General features: G+C 40.9%; 1 protein-coding gene across 2 annotated transcripts in view; it reads right to left on the reverse strand.

Moving 5' to 3' along the window:
* The window catches only part of PTGFRN (prostaglandin F2 receptor inhibitor), a 79,042-nt gene that overhangs the window by 17,356 nt on the left and 48,037 nt on the right, over window positions 1-13,649 (reverse strand). The window contains exon 6 of one of the 2 annotated variants that reach the window (XM_083611537.1): window positions 3,878-4,297. The exons of the other annotated variant lie outside the window; for it this stretch is intronic. Within the exon in view, the coding sequence (XP_083467663.1) occupies window positions 3,878-4,297 (420 nt within the window). The remainder of the gene's footprint in view (window positions 1-3,877; window positions 4,298-13,649) is intronic. 2 annotated transcript variants of the gene reach the window in all.

Consider the following 13,649-nt stretch of genomic DNA (forward strand, 5'->3'; position numbering starts at 1 on the left):
AGTTCACTGGCCAGGTTATGCAGCCATGCCTGCAAAAGGTTTCCTTTCGCAGTTTGCAACCATACAGCTCTCATACATCTAAAGCCCAGAAAAGTAGTGCTGAGCAGCTGAACGGTTAGGACATGTGCTTCAGGAGATGGGAGCCTCTCAAAAGCAAAAAAACCCCAAGCCAACCTTACCCCTTAGATAATTGGCAGCCTTGTTGACAAGAGCCCAAGAGTGCCCTGGTATGTCCTAAGACCAACATGATGTCCCAGAAACAACAATGGATCCATTATAATAAATGAGAGATCTTGCTACCAACCTGAAAGTAATTCCTCGTTCTGCTTAGCAGAAGGATATGCTGAAAGGGAAAAGAAAAGTACAAATGTGCCCAAAACCACCACACTGGCTCACATCATTACGAGCTCCAGGAATTGCAGCACCATATGTTAAAGAAGGATCAGATATACTATTAACAGTTAAATTTGTATTCTGACCTTCCTCCAAGCTCAGACCTGCTTACCTGTGGTTTCCAAGATCTTGCAGACAAAATGGGGTTCCCTGCATCATGCCAAGCCTTGAACAGATTTTGGCGCCTCTTGCCTTTAACACAATTTGAGGTGGGGTGTGTATATAATTAGCTGAATGGGAAGTCGAATAGGATTATGACTACAGCTCATGATTAGTGAGGAAAGAGCTGAACCATGAGCCCATGTGTTTGGAGAACACACTAATCCAAACCTTGGTTTAGAGTGGTGAGAGAATAAAAACGACTAGGGAAGAACAAAGCAGCCGCAACGCCACACAGTCCCAGTAAGTTACTGTTTGACTTACCAAGTTGCGTGAGTCAGGATTGTAAGTATAAGATAGAAAAGGAAACTCAAGAGTACCTAAAAGACTACGTCAATTGGGTGAATAGAAACTGGAAAACTTTCGGCTGGTGAAAATAAAGGATCATTTTCTAGCAATGAGAACTCTTAGACTGTGAAATAGCCTTGAGCAAATTAGTGATAGTTCCTGTTTTAAGAGTCTTAATACAGTAAATTGAACAGAGGTTTTTGTTGCACAGTTGGGAACAACCTTCTATTGATACCGAATGAACGAGAATATAGATTAGAGATCTTGTATGTCCTGATTTATGATCTCCAGGTTAGAAGATGTCCTTGCTTCAGGACAAGTGTTTTAGACAGACATGCATTTATTGCACCACAGCAAAACAATGATCAGTGAGTGAGAGTCGTAGGGAAACTTTCCGTCTCAAGCTGGCAATTCTACTACCCCGGGATAAACAAGGAAGCTTTATGGCAACTAGAAGACTAACAAATGGACTAGGGCATAACCTTTCAGGGACTAGAATCCACTTCATCAGATGCAACCGATATCATAATAAATCTGTTTGGCTTTTAAGATCCTCAAGACTCCCTTGGTTTTTCTGCAACTAACATTGCTTCTCCACTGGAAAGAATCTGATACACATTCTTCTATGAGAGTTCATGGAAACCTTTCTAAAGCACATCTGCGTGTCAGGGCTCCTAGGGTAAAAATAAATAAATAACTTGGGTTGGAGCGCAGACACCAATTTACACAGGGGAAAAGAGACAGAGAGACCTCCTACGGTTCAGCTAAATTGCACATTCACATCCTGAAGAGGTTTTCTTGAAACATGAAACCATTCAGACAAAAGTGATGCTCCAAACAGCTCTGGCAGTAAGCCAAACCAGTGGTTGAAAAGTCTTTCGATCCAAATAAGTCCTCCCAGCTTCACGCAAAAAATCAATAAGAACACAGACATCTATTGCAACAACCACTAAAAGCTTTTATGCGGAAATCTTTGAGATTTCCTTTAACCGTAGTCCCTATACCCTTTATTAGCTTCTAAGGTTACACAGGGTATTGCCTGAGTTGGGCATGGTTCAGACTGAAGGTCTTGTTTTAAAATAAAACATGGGCAACATGTTAGAGCCACTTCACATGTTTTGTTTTCACCCACCAAACACTGTCATACTATTGGAGCTGTGTGTAGTGTGAAGGGAAATGACTGAGCATCTTCAAAAACACTAAAGAGCTACCGTTGGGTATGGCTCCTTTGGCTCATACTTCTTGCTCACACTTTTGGTTTCTACTGCAGCAAACTCTGGTGCACTGTTGAGTGCCACTCCACCGTGTGGCCACCCATGTGCTTTCACACTTCGGAAAGAAACTAGCACACCAGCCACAGTAGCAAAGGAAGGAATAAGCTGCAACACAACATTTATTTCTGCAATCCTGATTTAAGCCACAGCTACCGACAATTGTTGGTGGTTCTTGGGGTGGTGGCAGCAGTGGCACCTTTCCACTGGTGCTGGGAGGATGCACCACTACTGGTACCTAACAGTCCCAGATCTGCAGACTGCTTTCTAGAAGTCTGCTGCAAGGAAGTTATAGTTATGTTTGACATTTTGCTATTGCTTGGGAAGCTGTAGCCTTTTCTCCTTTCCCAGTACCTTATGAAACATAACCCACCCAGCAGAAACAGTTCATTGAAGGTATGATGAACAAATCTCTTCACACACACAGCTTGATCTCAACACTGCATAATGGTTGTTTTTCCCCTCAGAAAAAATTGTCAATATTATCCCCTTTTCACACAACACTGACTCTCTAGCTGGCAAGTGAGGCACTACAAAGAAGAGGCATGTGTCCTGACTAGCAATGCTCTGACTCTCTCAGCTGCACAGAGTGCACTATGTAGGTGTACATGTGCCAACCAGTAGGCAATGGGCCCAAAAGCAGATTTATTTTCTTCCCGTTTTTGTTATTTATTCAATCATTTGATGATTATCAGTAATCAACAAAACTCTGCTCCAAAAATATTACTTAATGTCACAATACTTTGCAAGTAAACACAAATTAACGCAAAATTACAAGATTTCTTCTATAAAAAAATCAAACCTGATTGAATTTGCTTTTGCGGGAGGTAATTATTTCCTTGTCAATGTTGTAATACTGTACTGGGCAATCAGTTTCCCCCAAATTTATTTCTATATTCACCTACAATTCTCGCTCTTAGGTGTTATTTTTTCCATTACAGCCAAACTTTGTTAAGCCTTTCTTTCCAGGGAGGGAGTAATGTAACTTTATGATTTGTTTATTGCTCCAGTAGTTATGGAAGCAGTCGGATGCCATAACTTTAGAACAATTTCCATTTACATTGGTGTTCAGAGGTGTTAAATGAATGATCAATTCCAGAGCTTGGGACAAACCAAGTTAAGAAGCAGGGATGCCAGGAGAAGTATAATGGCAAGTACTGGAAGTCCATAGCTACTTGCTTCTGAATGACCTTATGAAATAGTTGAATGCGCAGCTACTTCTGTTCCCTCCAGATATTGTTGGGAACTCCTAACAGGGGCAATGGTCAGAAATCATGGAAGTTGTGGTGCAGAAACACCTGAAGGGTACCAAGCTAGAGAAGGCTGTCTGATATCTACTATGACTACCCCAAAGAGGATTCTCCATTCAAGCACATCTGACTTCAGAGAAATTTAAGACTTCAAGTGACCATCTTTAAAGGCTCAGTGGGCAACTGGCAGACATACAGATCAATACTCGGATGCCCCAGTAACTTTTATCAAATTCATATGGAGAGAAGTAAAAGATGTGTTCCTAAGCATGGCATTTCCATCCCAATTTCCTGGATTTCAACCAGCTATAAAGACTACATAAATATTATTTGACAATACCATCACTGTAGGATTTCTTTGTGGAACAGAACTTCATGAATTTCTTAAATGCATTTAACACAGCAATATAAAGGGGAAATTCTGATCCACGGACCACAGCTTTTCTGAATGAATCTCTGTGACAGGCACTATTGTCATGTTCTCTCACCGATTACCATTTTGAGCTTTGCACTGACCTGAGGTCTGGAAGTCTATCTGGATCGGGTTGGATAAACCATTGACTGCCTCTCGCCACATGCCTCCACCCCCTGGTGACCATGCAGTCACCACACAGCGATACAGCCCAGCATCAGAAATCTGTGTCTGGTACATCCTGTAGCGGAACTCGTTCTCCTGAACCTTTTCCAAGACCACACCATCCACCCGTTCCTGGTCTGTCCAATCTTCCCGTCTGACCACTGAATCTTGATTGAGAGAAATTATGCGAGTGGTCCCATTAGGAGTTGACCGATCATTCAGATGCTTCTCGGCTGTAATGAGGACTGAGTAACGAGGAGTCTTGATGTTCTGGGAAGACACCTTGCATGTCATTTCAAAGGTGTGCCCTGCCATGAAGAATGGCTTCAGTTTCACAGCCTCTACGGTCAGCATATAATCTGAGAAGAGCAAAGGAGGCACAGACATAAGCTACAAGCAAAGGATCGACAAACATATACAGCAAGCAAGGGATTAGTGCTGCAATCTAACATTCAGCAGTGCATTTCATGTTAAAAACAAACTGAGGAGTGGGTATCATAGTCTGTTAGAGGCAAACACACAAAGAATCTGAGGACAATATGCAAACCTAATAGCATAATTCCCTCTGTGTTCAAGGGGCTACTCTCAGGCAAGTATGGTATGCACAAGACCACAGCCCAAGTGACACAGCCCTTAGTGGCTACTTAGCAGAATGTTGTGACAATACATGAGGAACAGAAGCAGCAAGGAAAGGTAGGCATGCAGAATAATTATATACTGAGAATTTAATCTTCATGCTTGGGTGAAGTCCTAATTGAGCCTTAATAAGAAGTTTCAATTTAACACTACGCAGTGGTTGCCTAAATGGGCATGGGTAAACTTAAGAGTCTGAAAAAATAGCTTTACCAAATTTTGTTTATTTATTCTATTTATTAATTATCTACACCGCCCTTCATCCAAAGATCAGAGTAGTTTACAATATTTTTAAAAAACCACAAAAATAAATAACATAGTAGCAAACAAAAACAATATCCCCCACCACAGTTCAAAAACCATACATTGGCTAATTAAACAAAGGTCTGGGAGAAGAATAAAGTTTTTGCCTATTGCCTAAAGATATGTAATGAAGATGCCAGACGAGCCTCCCTGGGGAAAGCATTCCACAAATGGGGAGATGCCACAGAAAAGGCCTGTTCTCCTGGCAGCACACGAAGAAGGGTCTCAAATGATGGTCAGTTCATATGGGAAGAGGTGGTCCTTGACATATTGCATACCTCCGTCATTTAAGATTTTACAGGTCAAAGCCAGCACTTTGAATTGGGCCTGGAAACTAATTGGCAACCAGTGCAGTCAGGCCAGGATCAATATAATATGCTCAAACCGTCTTGCCCCAGTGATGTGTCCACTGAATTCTGCACCCACTGAAATTTCCTAACCATCTTCAGAAGCAGCCCCAAATATATTGTGTTGCAGGAATATAACCTAGAGGTTAACAGTGCATAGGCGACAGAAGTCATGCTATCCTTGTCCAGATAGGGGCACAGCTGGGCCACCACCCAAAGCTGATGGAAGGCACTCCATGCCACTGAGGCCACCTGAGCCTCGAGCAACAGCAATGGATGCTGAAGTACCTCCAAGCTGCGTACCTGCTCTCTCAGAGAGAATATACCCCCCATCAAAAGAAAGCCATCTCCCATCCATCTGGTCTAAGGAACTGCCCACTAACAGTGCCTCGGTCTTATTGGATTGAGTTTCGGTTTATTGGCTTTCATCCAGTCTATTACCGAGGCAAGACATCAGTCCAGCACATCCACTGCGACACCTGCAATTAGAGCTGTGTGTCATCAGCATATTGCTGACAGCATAGTCCAAAGCTCCAGATGACTCCACCCAGCATGTTAAACAGCATGGGGGATAAAAATGGAAGCCTGAGGAACCCCACAATGAAGGCTCCATAGAGTCGAATAACACTCTCTAAGCATCCTCATCTGGAATCGACCATCCATGTAGGACCAGAACCACTGCAAAGCAATGCTACCCACTCACTAACTCGGACAGCCGATCCAGGAGGATACTATGGCTGATGGTATCTAAAACCACTGAGAGGTTAAGGAGAGTTAACAGGGATGCATTTCTCTCCTGGCAGGTGTCATTATACAGGGTAACTGAAGCAGTTTCTGTGCCAAAGCTGGGCCTAAAACTTGTCTGTAATGGATCTAGAAAACCAGCTTCCTCCAAGATCACCTGATGCACCCACAGTACCTCCTGTTGCAGATGATTTAGGTGACATTTGAGTGAAACAAAGCTTAATTCAGGATACAGCATTCATTTGGTTTTCAGATTAATCTCACAATAATTGACAATACTTCAAAAAATCTGCAAACTTTTATAATTTCTGCTATTATTATTTTTTTAAAAAAAACCAAGTCTTCTATTTGATCTTTGACTTGTTTGCAAGAATATCAGATATGCATCCACGATTAGGCAGGTTATGTTCCATTATCTCAGAAGTACTTTATCTCAGAAGTTACCTACTTGCAACCATTCAGCATAGTGTCAAGCTCTGGAAAGACACCTATTCACTGTCTGCGTATTGCCTCACCTCCATTTTTAAGACTAAGGTCTAAAGGTAAAGGTAAAGGACCCCGGATGCTTAAGTCCAGTCAAAGGTGACTATGGGTGTGGCGCTTATCTCACTTTCAGGCTGAGGGAGCCGGATTTGTCCACAGACAGCTTTCTGGGTAATGTGGCCAGCATGACTAAACTGCTACTGGTGCATGGAGGATTGTGACAAGTTCCAGAGCGCACGGAAACACCTATTTATCTACTTGCACTGGTGTGCTTTTGAACTGCTAGGTTGGCAGAAGCTGGGACAGAGCAACAGGAGCTCAACTCGTCGCACCAATTCAAACTGCCGACCTTCCGATTGGCAAGCCCAAGAGGCTCAGTGGCTTAGACTACAGCACCACCCACGTCCCTCTTTTAAGACTACTGGACTTCTTAAGGCAGAATTGGGATATATCATGTGTGCAGTCTGAGATGGTGGTGGCAATTCAGTCTCATAGGCCATATGAATACAGGATTGTTGACATTTACATCATATGTATAATGAACAGACAGAGAGAAATATTAAGAGACATATCTGTTTGGGAGGCTTGAGCATTTTTTAATTTTTTTTTTAAGATATATATATTTGAAAAACAGGTTAGTATCCTTGAGCACATATGTAATGTGATGTCTCATTTTGTCCCAAAGATGTATAATTTTTTTCTTACAGGGCTTGCTATTGCTGCATTAAAAATAGTTACACACAAACACACATAGAGAATCAGTAAGAATTCCAACAGCAGTGAAGGAATTGCTCTATGCATCTGAGGGGAAAACCACTATTAAATAGAAAAATATATAAGATTTTCAGTGAATGCAAAGTAAAAGTTCCATGAACTACCACAAGAAATTATTAGCAGACCTGCATTTGAATATTTAAGAAGAAATTTGGGGAGGGCTAGGAGAAAAAAAATAGGTAAAACATTAATTACAGCCAACCTTAAGGGGGAAAAATATAAAACCATGCATCAATGGCATCTGACATCATATAAACTGAACCTGATTTATAAATCTCTCTGAGGATAACTGCTGGGAAAACCTCATGCAGATTATATGCCACATATTTTGGAGATGAAATAAAATTAAAAGTTTTTGACAGTTAGTGCTGTATTATAATCAATCACAATATACAATATTCCAAATAAGATGGCTTAGCCTCTAAACCATTTTGAAGGCTGCATTGAATGCCAAAAAAACCAATAAATCTGTCAACAGCAGCTAAAATATCAATTGCCATGTATTGAAAAAAGAAAGAAGTTCCAGCTCTACTTGATTGATACTGTAGGATTCAGGTTAGACCATTAATGCAGAAATTATAAATATAATATAGCATAATATAAATTATTATATTTAGGCCCATGAAAATAATCAAAGATCAGCATTTATCAATAATAAAGTTGGTGATGATGTATGGCTGTTTATACTGTTTACGTTGTTCTAATGAATCATCTTGCTTTTGCTTTATGCTACTTATTACCAAACTTGAAAGGACTTTATTTATATTTGTAGGTATTAATGCTTGTTTGTTTTGTGCGTTAATGTAAGTATTAAAACTTCTCATGGTAACCTGAGAGTTTAAATAAACAAAACGATTTGAATCAATAATACTGTTTCTATACTACTAAGACACATCCTGCAGTAACATGGAATACAGTGCCAAAATAAACATTTTTCACTAAACAGAAGTTAATATCATGCAGAACTGAGCCACATTCTGAAGGTGCACAAATGTAAATAAGATGAACTGTAAAAACTGTATAGCTTACTGCTCATTTCCTACCATACAACCTGAGAAGAAGTTTACCAGTACCAGTAGTTATCACGGAAAGCTGCGATAAAAAGGTATTAAATGCAAACATGTTTGAAAGTATTGTTACACACTTCTCATCTACCAATCTGGGCATGATAAAAAAGCTTAATATATTATGAAGAATGAAGTCAGTATCCAGATTTATAAGATGGATTCATACCTACATTGGAGGGATTTTTATTGCCTGATCCTGCAAAAGTTTTGTTACAAAGTAGGGCAGCTTAGTTCAGATAAAGGCACTTTGCCAAAACTGGTCACATGCAAAAGCAGCAACAAACATTACATCTAGGCTTTGTGATCATTTCACAGCAAATCATCAGGACTACAGCTCGCAGGGCCCTTCATAAGAATATCAAATCTACTGCTTCCATCACCATCCTATTTTAGCAGGCGGAAGCTGACAATTCATGAAATATAGCATTTTAGTCATATTTTTGTGACTAGTCGATCAATCTATATAAAAAAGTATAGCCTGTTGCTGCTGTCTGAAAAGAGCTTGGAATTACACTAGGAAATGCAATTTGGTGGTGCCAAACTCTGGTTTTCCCTCAACCTGTTCCCTCATTTGGCCTCTACATGTTTCTACAGGTACATCACATACATTTTAGCTTTTCAGTATGAAAGAGGCAGGTCACGTACCATGAAAGCAGGGCTTTTATTTATAGATTTGAACTAGCTTGGCATTTAGGCTGTTTGAACAACAATCCATTTTCTTCCAATAAAAAAGCTGGCTGAATATTAAACACAAGGTGAATCTTTTACAAGGCAACAGGGAAATAAGATACACCAAGCTCGCAACACACTTCACAAAATTAAAACTACATACAATAATACTTTTGTCTTCCCCCAAGAGATCCGCAAGGTACTTGTATGTGATTACATTTTGCAGTGCTTTTGCCTTCAAGCAGCAGTTTTCACAATGAGTAAACACTGCCTAGAAGATGAGAAAACTGGGTATGACAATCAGCACTGTACAAAGGAGATCACAGTACAATGCTATCTAAAGGAAACAGCAAAAGGTGGGGGAAGCACAGTGCGCAAACTGCTAAGCACCAAACTGCTCAATTGCTCACGTTAAAAATAGTTTAATGCTGCAGACACAATTCCTCAAAGGTGAAGATCATTTTCTTGAATGGAAAGCTCTCAACTACCTACCCCCAAGAAAGCATGCAAGAGTGTCTCCCGTCCCAACATAATTAGCACAGATACATAGTGTTATGCTTGGAAAAGGGGTGGTTTACTTGGGCAAGGAATGTGGCAATGTAGAACATAAAGTCTTTATGCTGCCCTGCTGAGTGGCGTCGTTGTCCTCAAGCTATGAAACCTGGAACAGATGAAAAGGGGCAGAAAACTAGAAAAGGGCACAAGGAAAGAACAGTGGTGTGTTTTGTGTATGGAATAAATAATAGAATCCTGGAATTGTAGACTTGGAAGGGACCGTGACAGTCATGCAGACTAACCCATGCAACACAGGAATCACAAATAAAGCATCCCTGATATATAGCCATCCAATCTCTGCTTAAAAACCTCCAATGAGGGAGAGTCTACCAACTCCGAGGAAGTCTGTTCCACTGCTGAACAGCTATTACTGTCAGAAAGTTCTTCCTAATGTTTGGTATGAATCCCCTTTCTTGTCATTTGAACCCATTGGTTTGGGTCCTATCCTCCAGAGCAGGAGAAAACAAGCTTGCTCCATCCTCCATGTGGCAGCCCTTTAGATATTTGAAGATGACTATCACATCTGCTCTCAGTCTCCTCTTTTCCAGGATAAACAACCCAACTCCCTCAACGATTCCTCATAAGGCTTGGTTTCCAGACCCTTTATCATCTTGGTCACCCTCCTCTGCACACATCCTAATTTGTCAAAACTCCAAATGTGGCCTTACCAAGCTAGAATAGAGCAGTACTATTACTTCTAGAAGGGACGCGGGTGGCGCTGTGGGTAAAACCTCAGTGCCTAGGGCTTGCCGATCGCATGGTCGGCGGTTCGAATCCCCGCGGCGGGGTGAGCTCCCGTCTTTCGGTCCCAGCTCCTGCCCACCTAGCAGTTCGAAAGCACCCCTAAGTGCAAGTAGATAAATAGGTACCGCTTTATAGCGGAAGGTAAACGGCGTTTCCGTGTGCTGCGCTGGTGCTGGCTCGCCAGAGCAGCTTCATCACGCTGGCCACATGACCCGGAAGTGTCTCCGGACAGCGCTGGCCCCCGGCCTCTTAAGTGAGATGGGCGCACAACCCTAGAGTCGGACACGACTGGCCCATATGGGCAGGGGTACCTTTATTACTTCTAGAAGTATAGTCTCCAGATCAAGAGAATAGAATTAGCTCTTTTTTTTCTTTTTTCTTTTTTGCTGCTTTATCACTTTTTTGCCTCCAGTTAAGCCTGTGGTCCACTAAGAACCCTAGATCTTTTTCACATGTACTACTGACAATCCCATGTGGTATCGTAATTTAAAGTTGTCATCCTACTCTTTCACATTTTCTCCTCAACTTCCATGTTTAATATATTAATAAGATGCCAATCACTTTTGTAGAAGACAATTAAGCCACTGTACTCGGGGATACAGAGAGATAAAAACCAGGTCCCTTACCCAGACACTTTTGCCAGTAGTGTCACAAGCGAGGGCAAGTTTGACCCCTACATCACTGATATCATGGACTGTAGCCATTTGCAAGAAGGTAAAAACAGGCACAACACTTCTACATCAGTGGTTCACAGCCTGACTAAAGAAGCTATTTGGGGGGCGTGGGGGATGGGACAGGATGACAGCTTTGCTGATCATTTATTAACAAAACAGAGAGAGCAGTCAACTGATTCCCCTCCTAAGGCCTTATAGGTAAGCATCTGCATGCTAATCTGAGCCAATGAACTGTCCTCACAGCACTTGGGAATGAAAGCAGGCAATCATATCCTACATTGGCCATTGATATTCCCTTAAATGCTGCATCTAGCCAATAAATGTCTAATACTAATAAATGTCTGAGAATGATCAGCAGCACTGCCACAAACTCTTTCAACCTGTGAATTCCCAGCTGAGGGGATTTACACTTGATCCCTTAGAGAGTCATCTTTGAGGAGCAGGCTCAGTGGAGATCTATAAGGAAAGCTGCAAAGAAAGGGAAATAAATTTCCATTCCTCATTCTGTCCAGACCCTTCCCTTACTGGCACTATTCCATGTCTCCATTTGTTGAATAAAGAAGAAAATATAGTGGTACCTTGGGTTCATACGCTTCAGGTTACAGACTCCACTAACCCAGAAATAGTACCTTGGGTTAAGAACTTTGCTTCAGGATGAGAACAGGAATCATGATCTGGCGGCGCAGCAGCAGCAGGAGGCCCTATTAGCTAAAGTGGTGTCTCAGGTTAAGAACAGTTTCAGGTTAAGAACGGACCTCTGGAACAAATTAAGTACTTAACCCAAGGTATCACTGTACTGCCTTCAGGCAATACTTTCTAATGACACCTTGTTGCCACAAATCACTGAGTAGTTTTATAAACTTCCTAAGAACAGTTCATTGGCCACATGAATGACAACAAATGCTAGTTACAAACAGAAAATTTTAAGACAAACATTATAGTATGCATAGTATAGTATTATAAGCATGCATGCAGAATGTTCTTTTAGTTAAAAGTATCATCTTCATTTACAAGAGGATTATCCAGTGGCTATTATATAGATTGTCTTAAATGCTTAGTAGTAGTAATGTTGGTCATCAGTTACAAGCTCAATTACTACTGCATTATTTGCATTAAATAGAACAGTTACATTTCTTATTACAAGAGAGGGTCTCATACACAGTTTTAACATAGGCATTTCAGAAAAGTTATAAGTATGCAAGTCGGTCCAATGAACAGCATGTAATATTTGCTGCACCAGAGGATCTAGGACTTGTGACTGTGCAGTACACTGCCCAAACAAATGCAGTTGCTTCAAAATATGCACCCTAATTCCAGGCACAAAATGCATCACACACTGGATAAGCAACGTTCTAACCAGATGCATGCCAGAGAGGCAGTAAATGGTTATGCCTTTATTCGTTTCAGCAAGAGTTTGCCACTGACTTCAGGAGGCAGCCTCAAAGGCAATGTGAGTACTGCATTAAATGCCTAAATTTGCAAGATTCTTCTTAAGGGGTAACATCCAATCTCTGCAACGGACAGCTCAAACAAACTTGCATCTTATCTCATTAATGGTCTTAGCTGTCCTTTGAAGACAGAGTCAATTCTCTCCAAAGATGTCTCATATGACTCAAAAGAGATTGGGCCCAAACATGCTGTTCTTGGTGCCTTCAGAGGTCTCCTCTCTCTCTGGTTCCTGCGCCTGTGTCTTCCCAAATTCTCTTCTACTAATTTCTTAAGAACTACAAATCAACTGCAATGTGAATGCCTGCAACAAACTCTCCCATAAGTACATTTCTTTGTGACAATATTTTGACTAATCACTTAAGTAAGGATACATTCTCCTAATGTGCTTTCCCTATGAACTGCCCTTGACTATTTTTATTTTATAATAAAAACAGACTTAAAAAAAACAAAACTGGAGGCAGTTCAAGCTATTAAACTCTCCAGAAGCTCCAAGCTGTTTACACAGCTTTTACTTGCTCAGTGTTGATTTTATATTTCCAATTACGCACAAGCAAGGCAAAAAGCTGAAACATTCCATAAACCAACGTTAAGATGTGCTAGTAGTTAAATGAAGAGTATTTGATTGTACTTAGCGCTAATAGTGTGGATTTACAATGATGTATAATAATGAGAAAACTATTAAGAGTAGTTCCTGAAAATCATTACCATTATAATTAAATTCTGCAAGGAAGCAACAGTAGGCAAGTTGATTGTGAAGGTTGTAAATGAAGTTGCCTTGATTTTACATCTCAAATCTATGCACAACAAAACATATTAAGATAGAATATGACCACTCCAGAGCCTCCTTCCTCTAGGCTTCATTGAGATGAACAGCAGCAAACTCTCTGACACATCTTGCAATATTCTGCATGCTTTACTACCATCAAAATCCTTTTATTTTTTTACCCACCCTTCACTCTAAGATCCCAGGGCAGCTTACAATTTTAAATACAGCATGAAAAACCATTTAAAACAGCTTACGAACACAAAAACAGAGTGGGTCCTAAAAAATATGCCCCTAAAGTGTCAAAGGCCAGGGTGAACAGGTTTGTCTCCAACATTTGCTGAAAGCTGTATAGTGAAGCTGTCAGGTGCACAGAGCGTCTCACTACTTAGAGGCTGCAGCACAGGATGTCCCCAATCTTTATAGCAAGGTTAAAGAAAATTCCTTTCCTGTCTCTACTTTGAACTTCATTTTGTGGCATTTCAGAATCCAACACGGCCTTTGGT

The sequence above is a fragment of the Podarcis filfolensis genome, assembly GCF_964270895.1.
Source record: "Podarcis filfolensis genome assembly, chromosome: 4".
NCBI lineage: Eukaryota > Metazoa > Chordata > Lepidosauria > Squamata > Lacertidae > Podarcis > Podarcis filfolensis.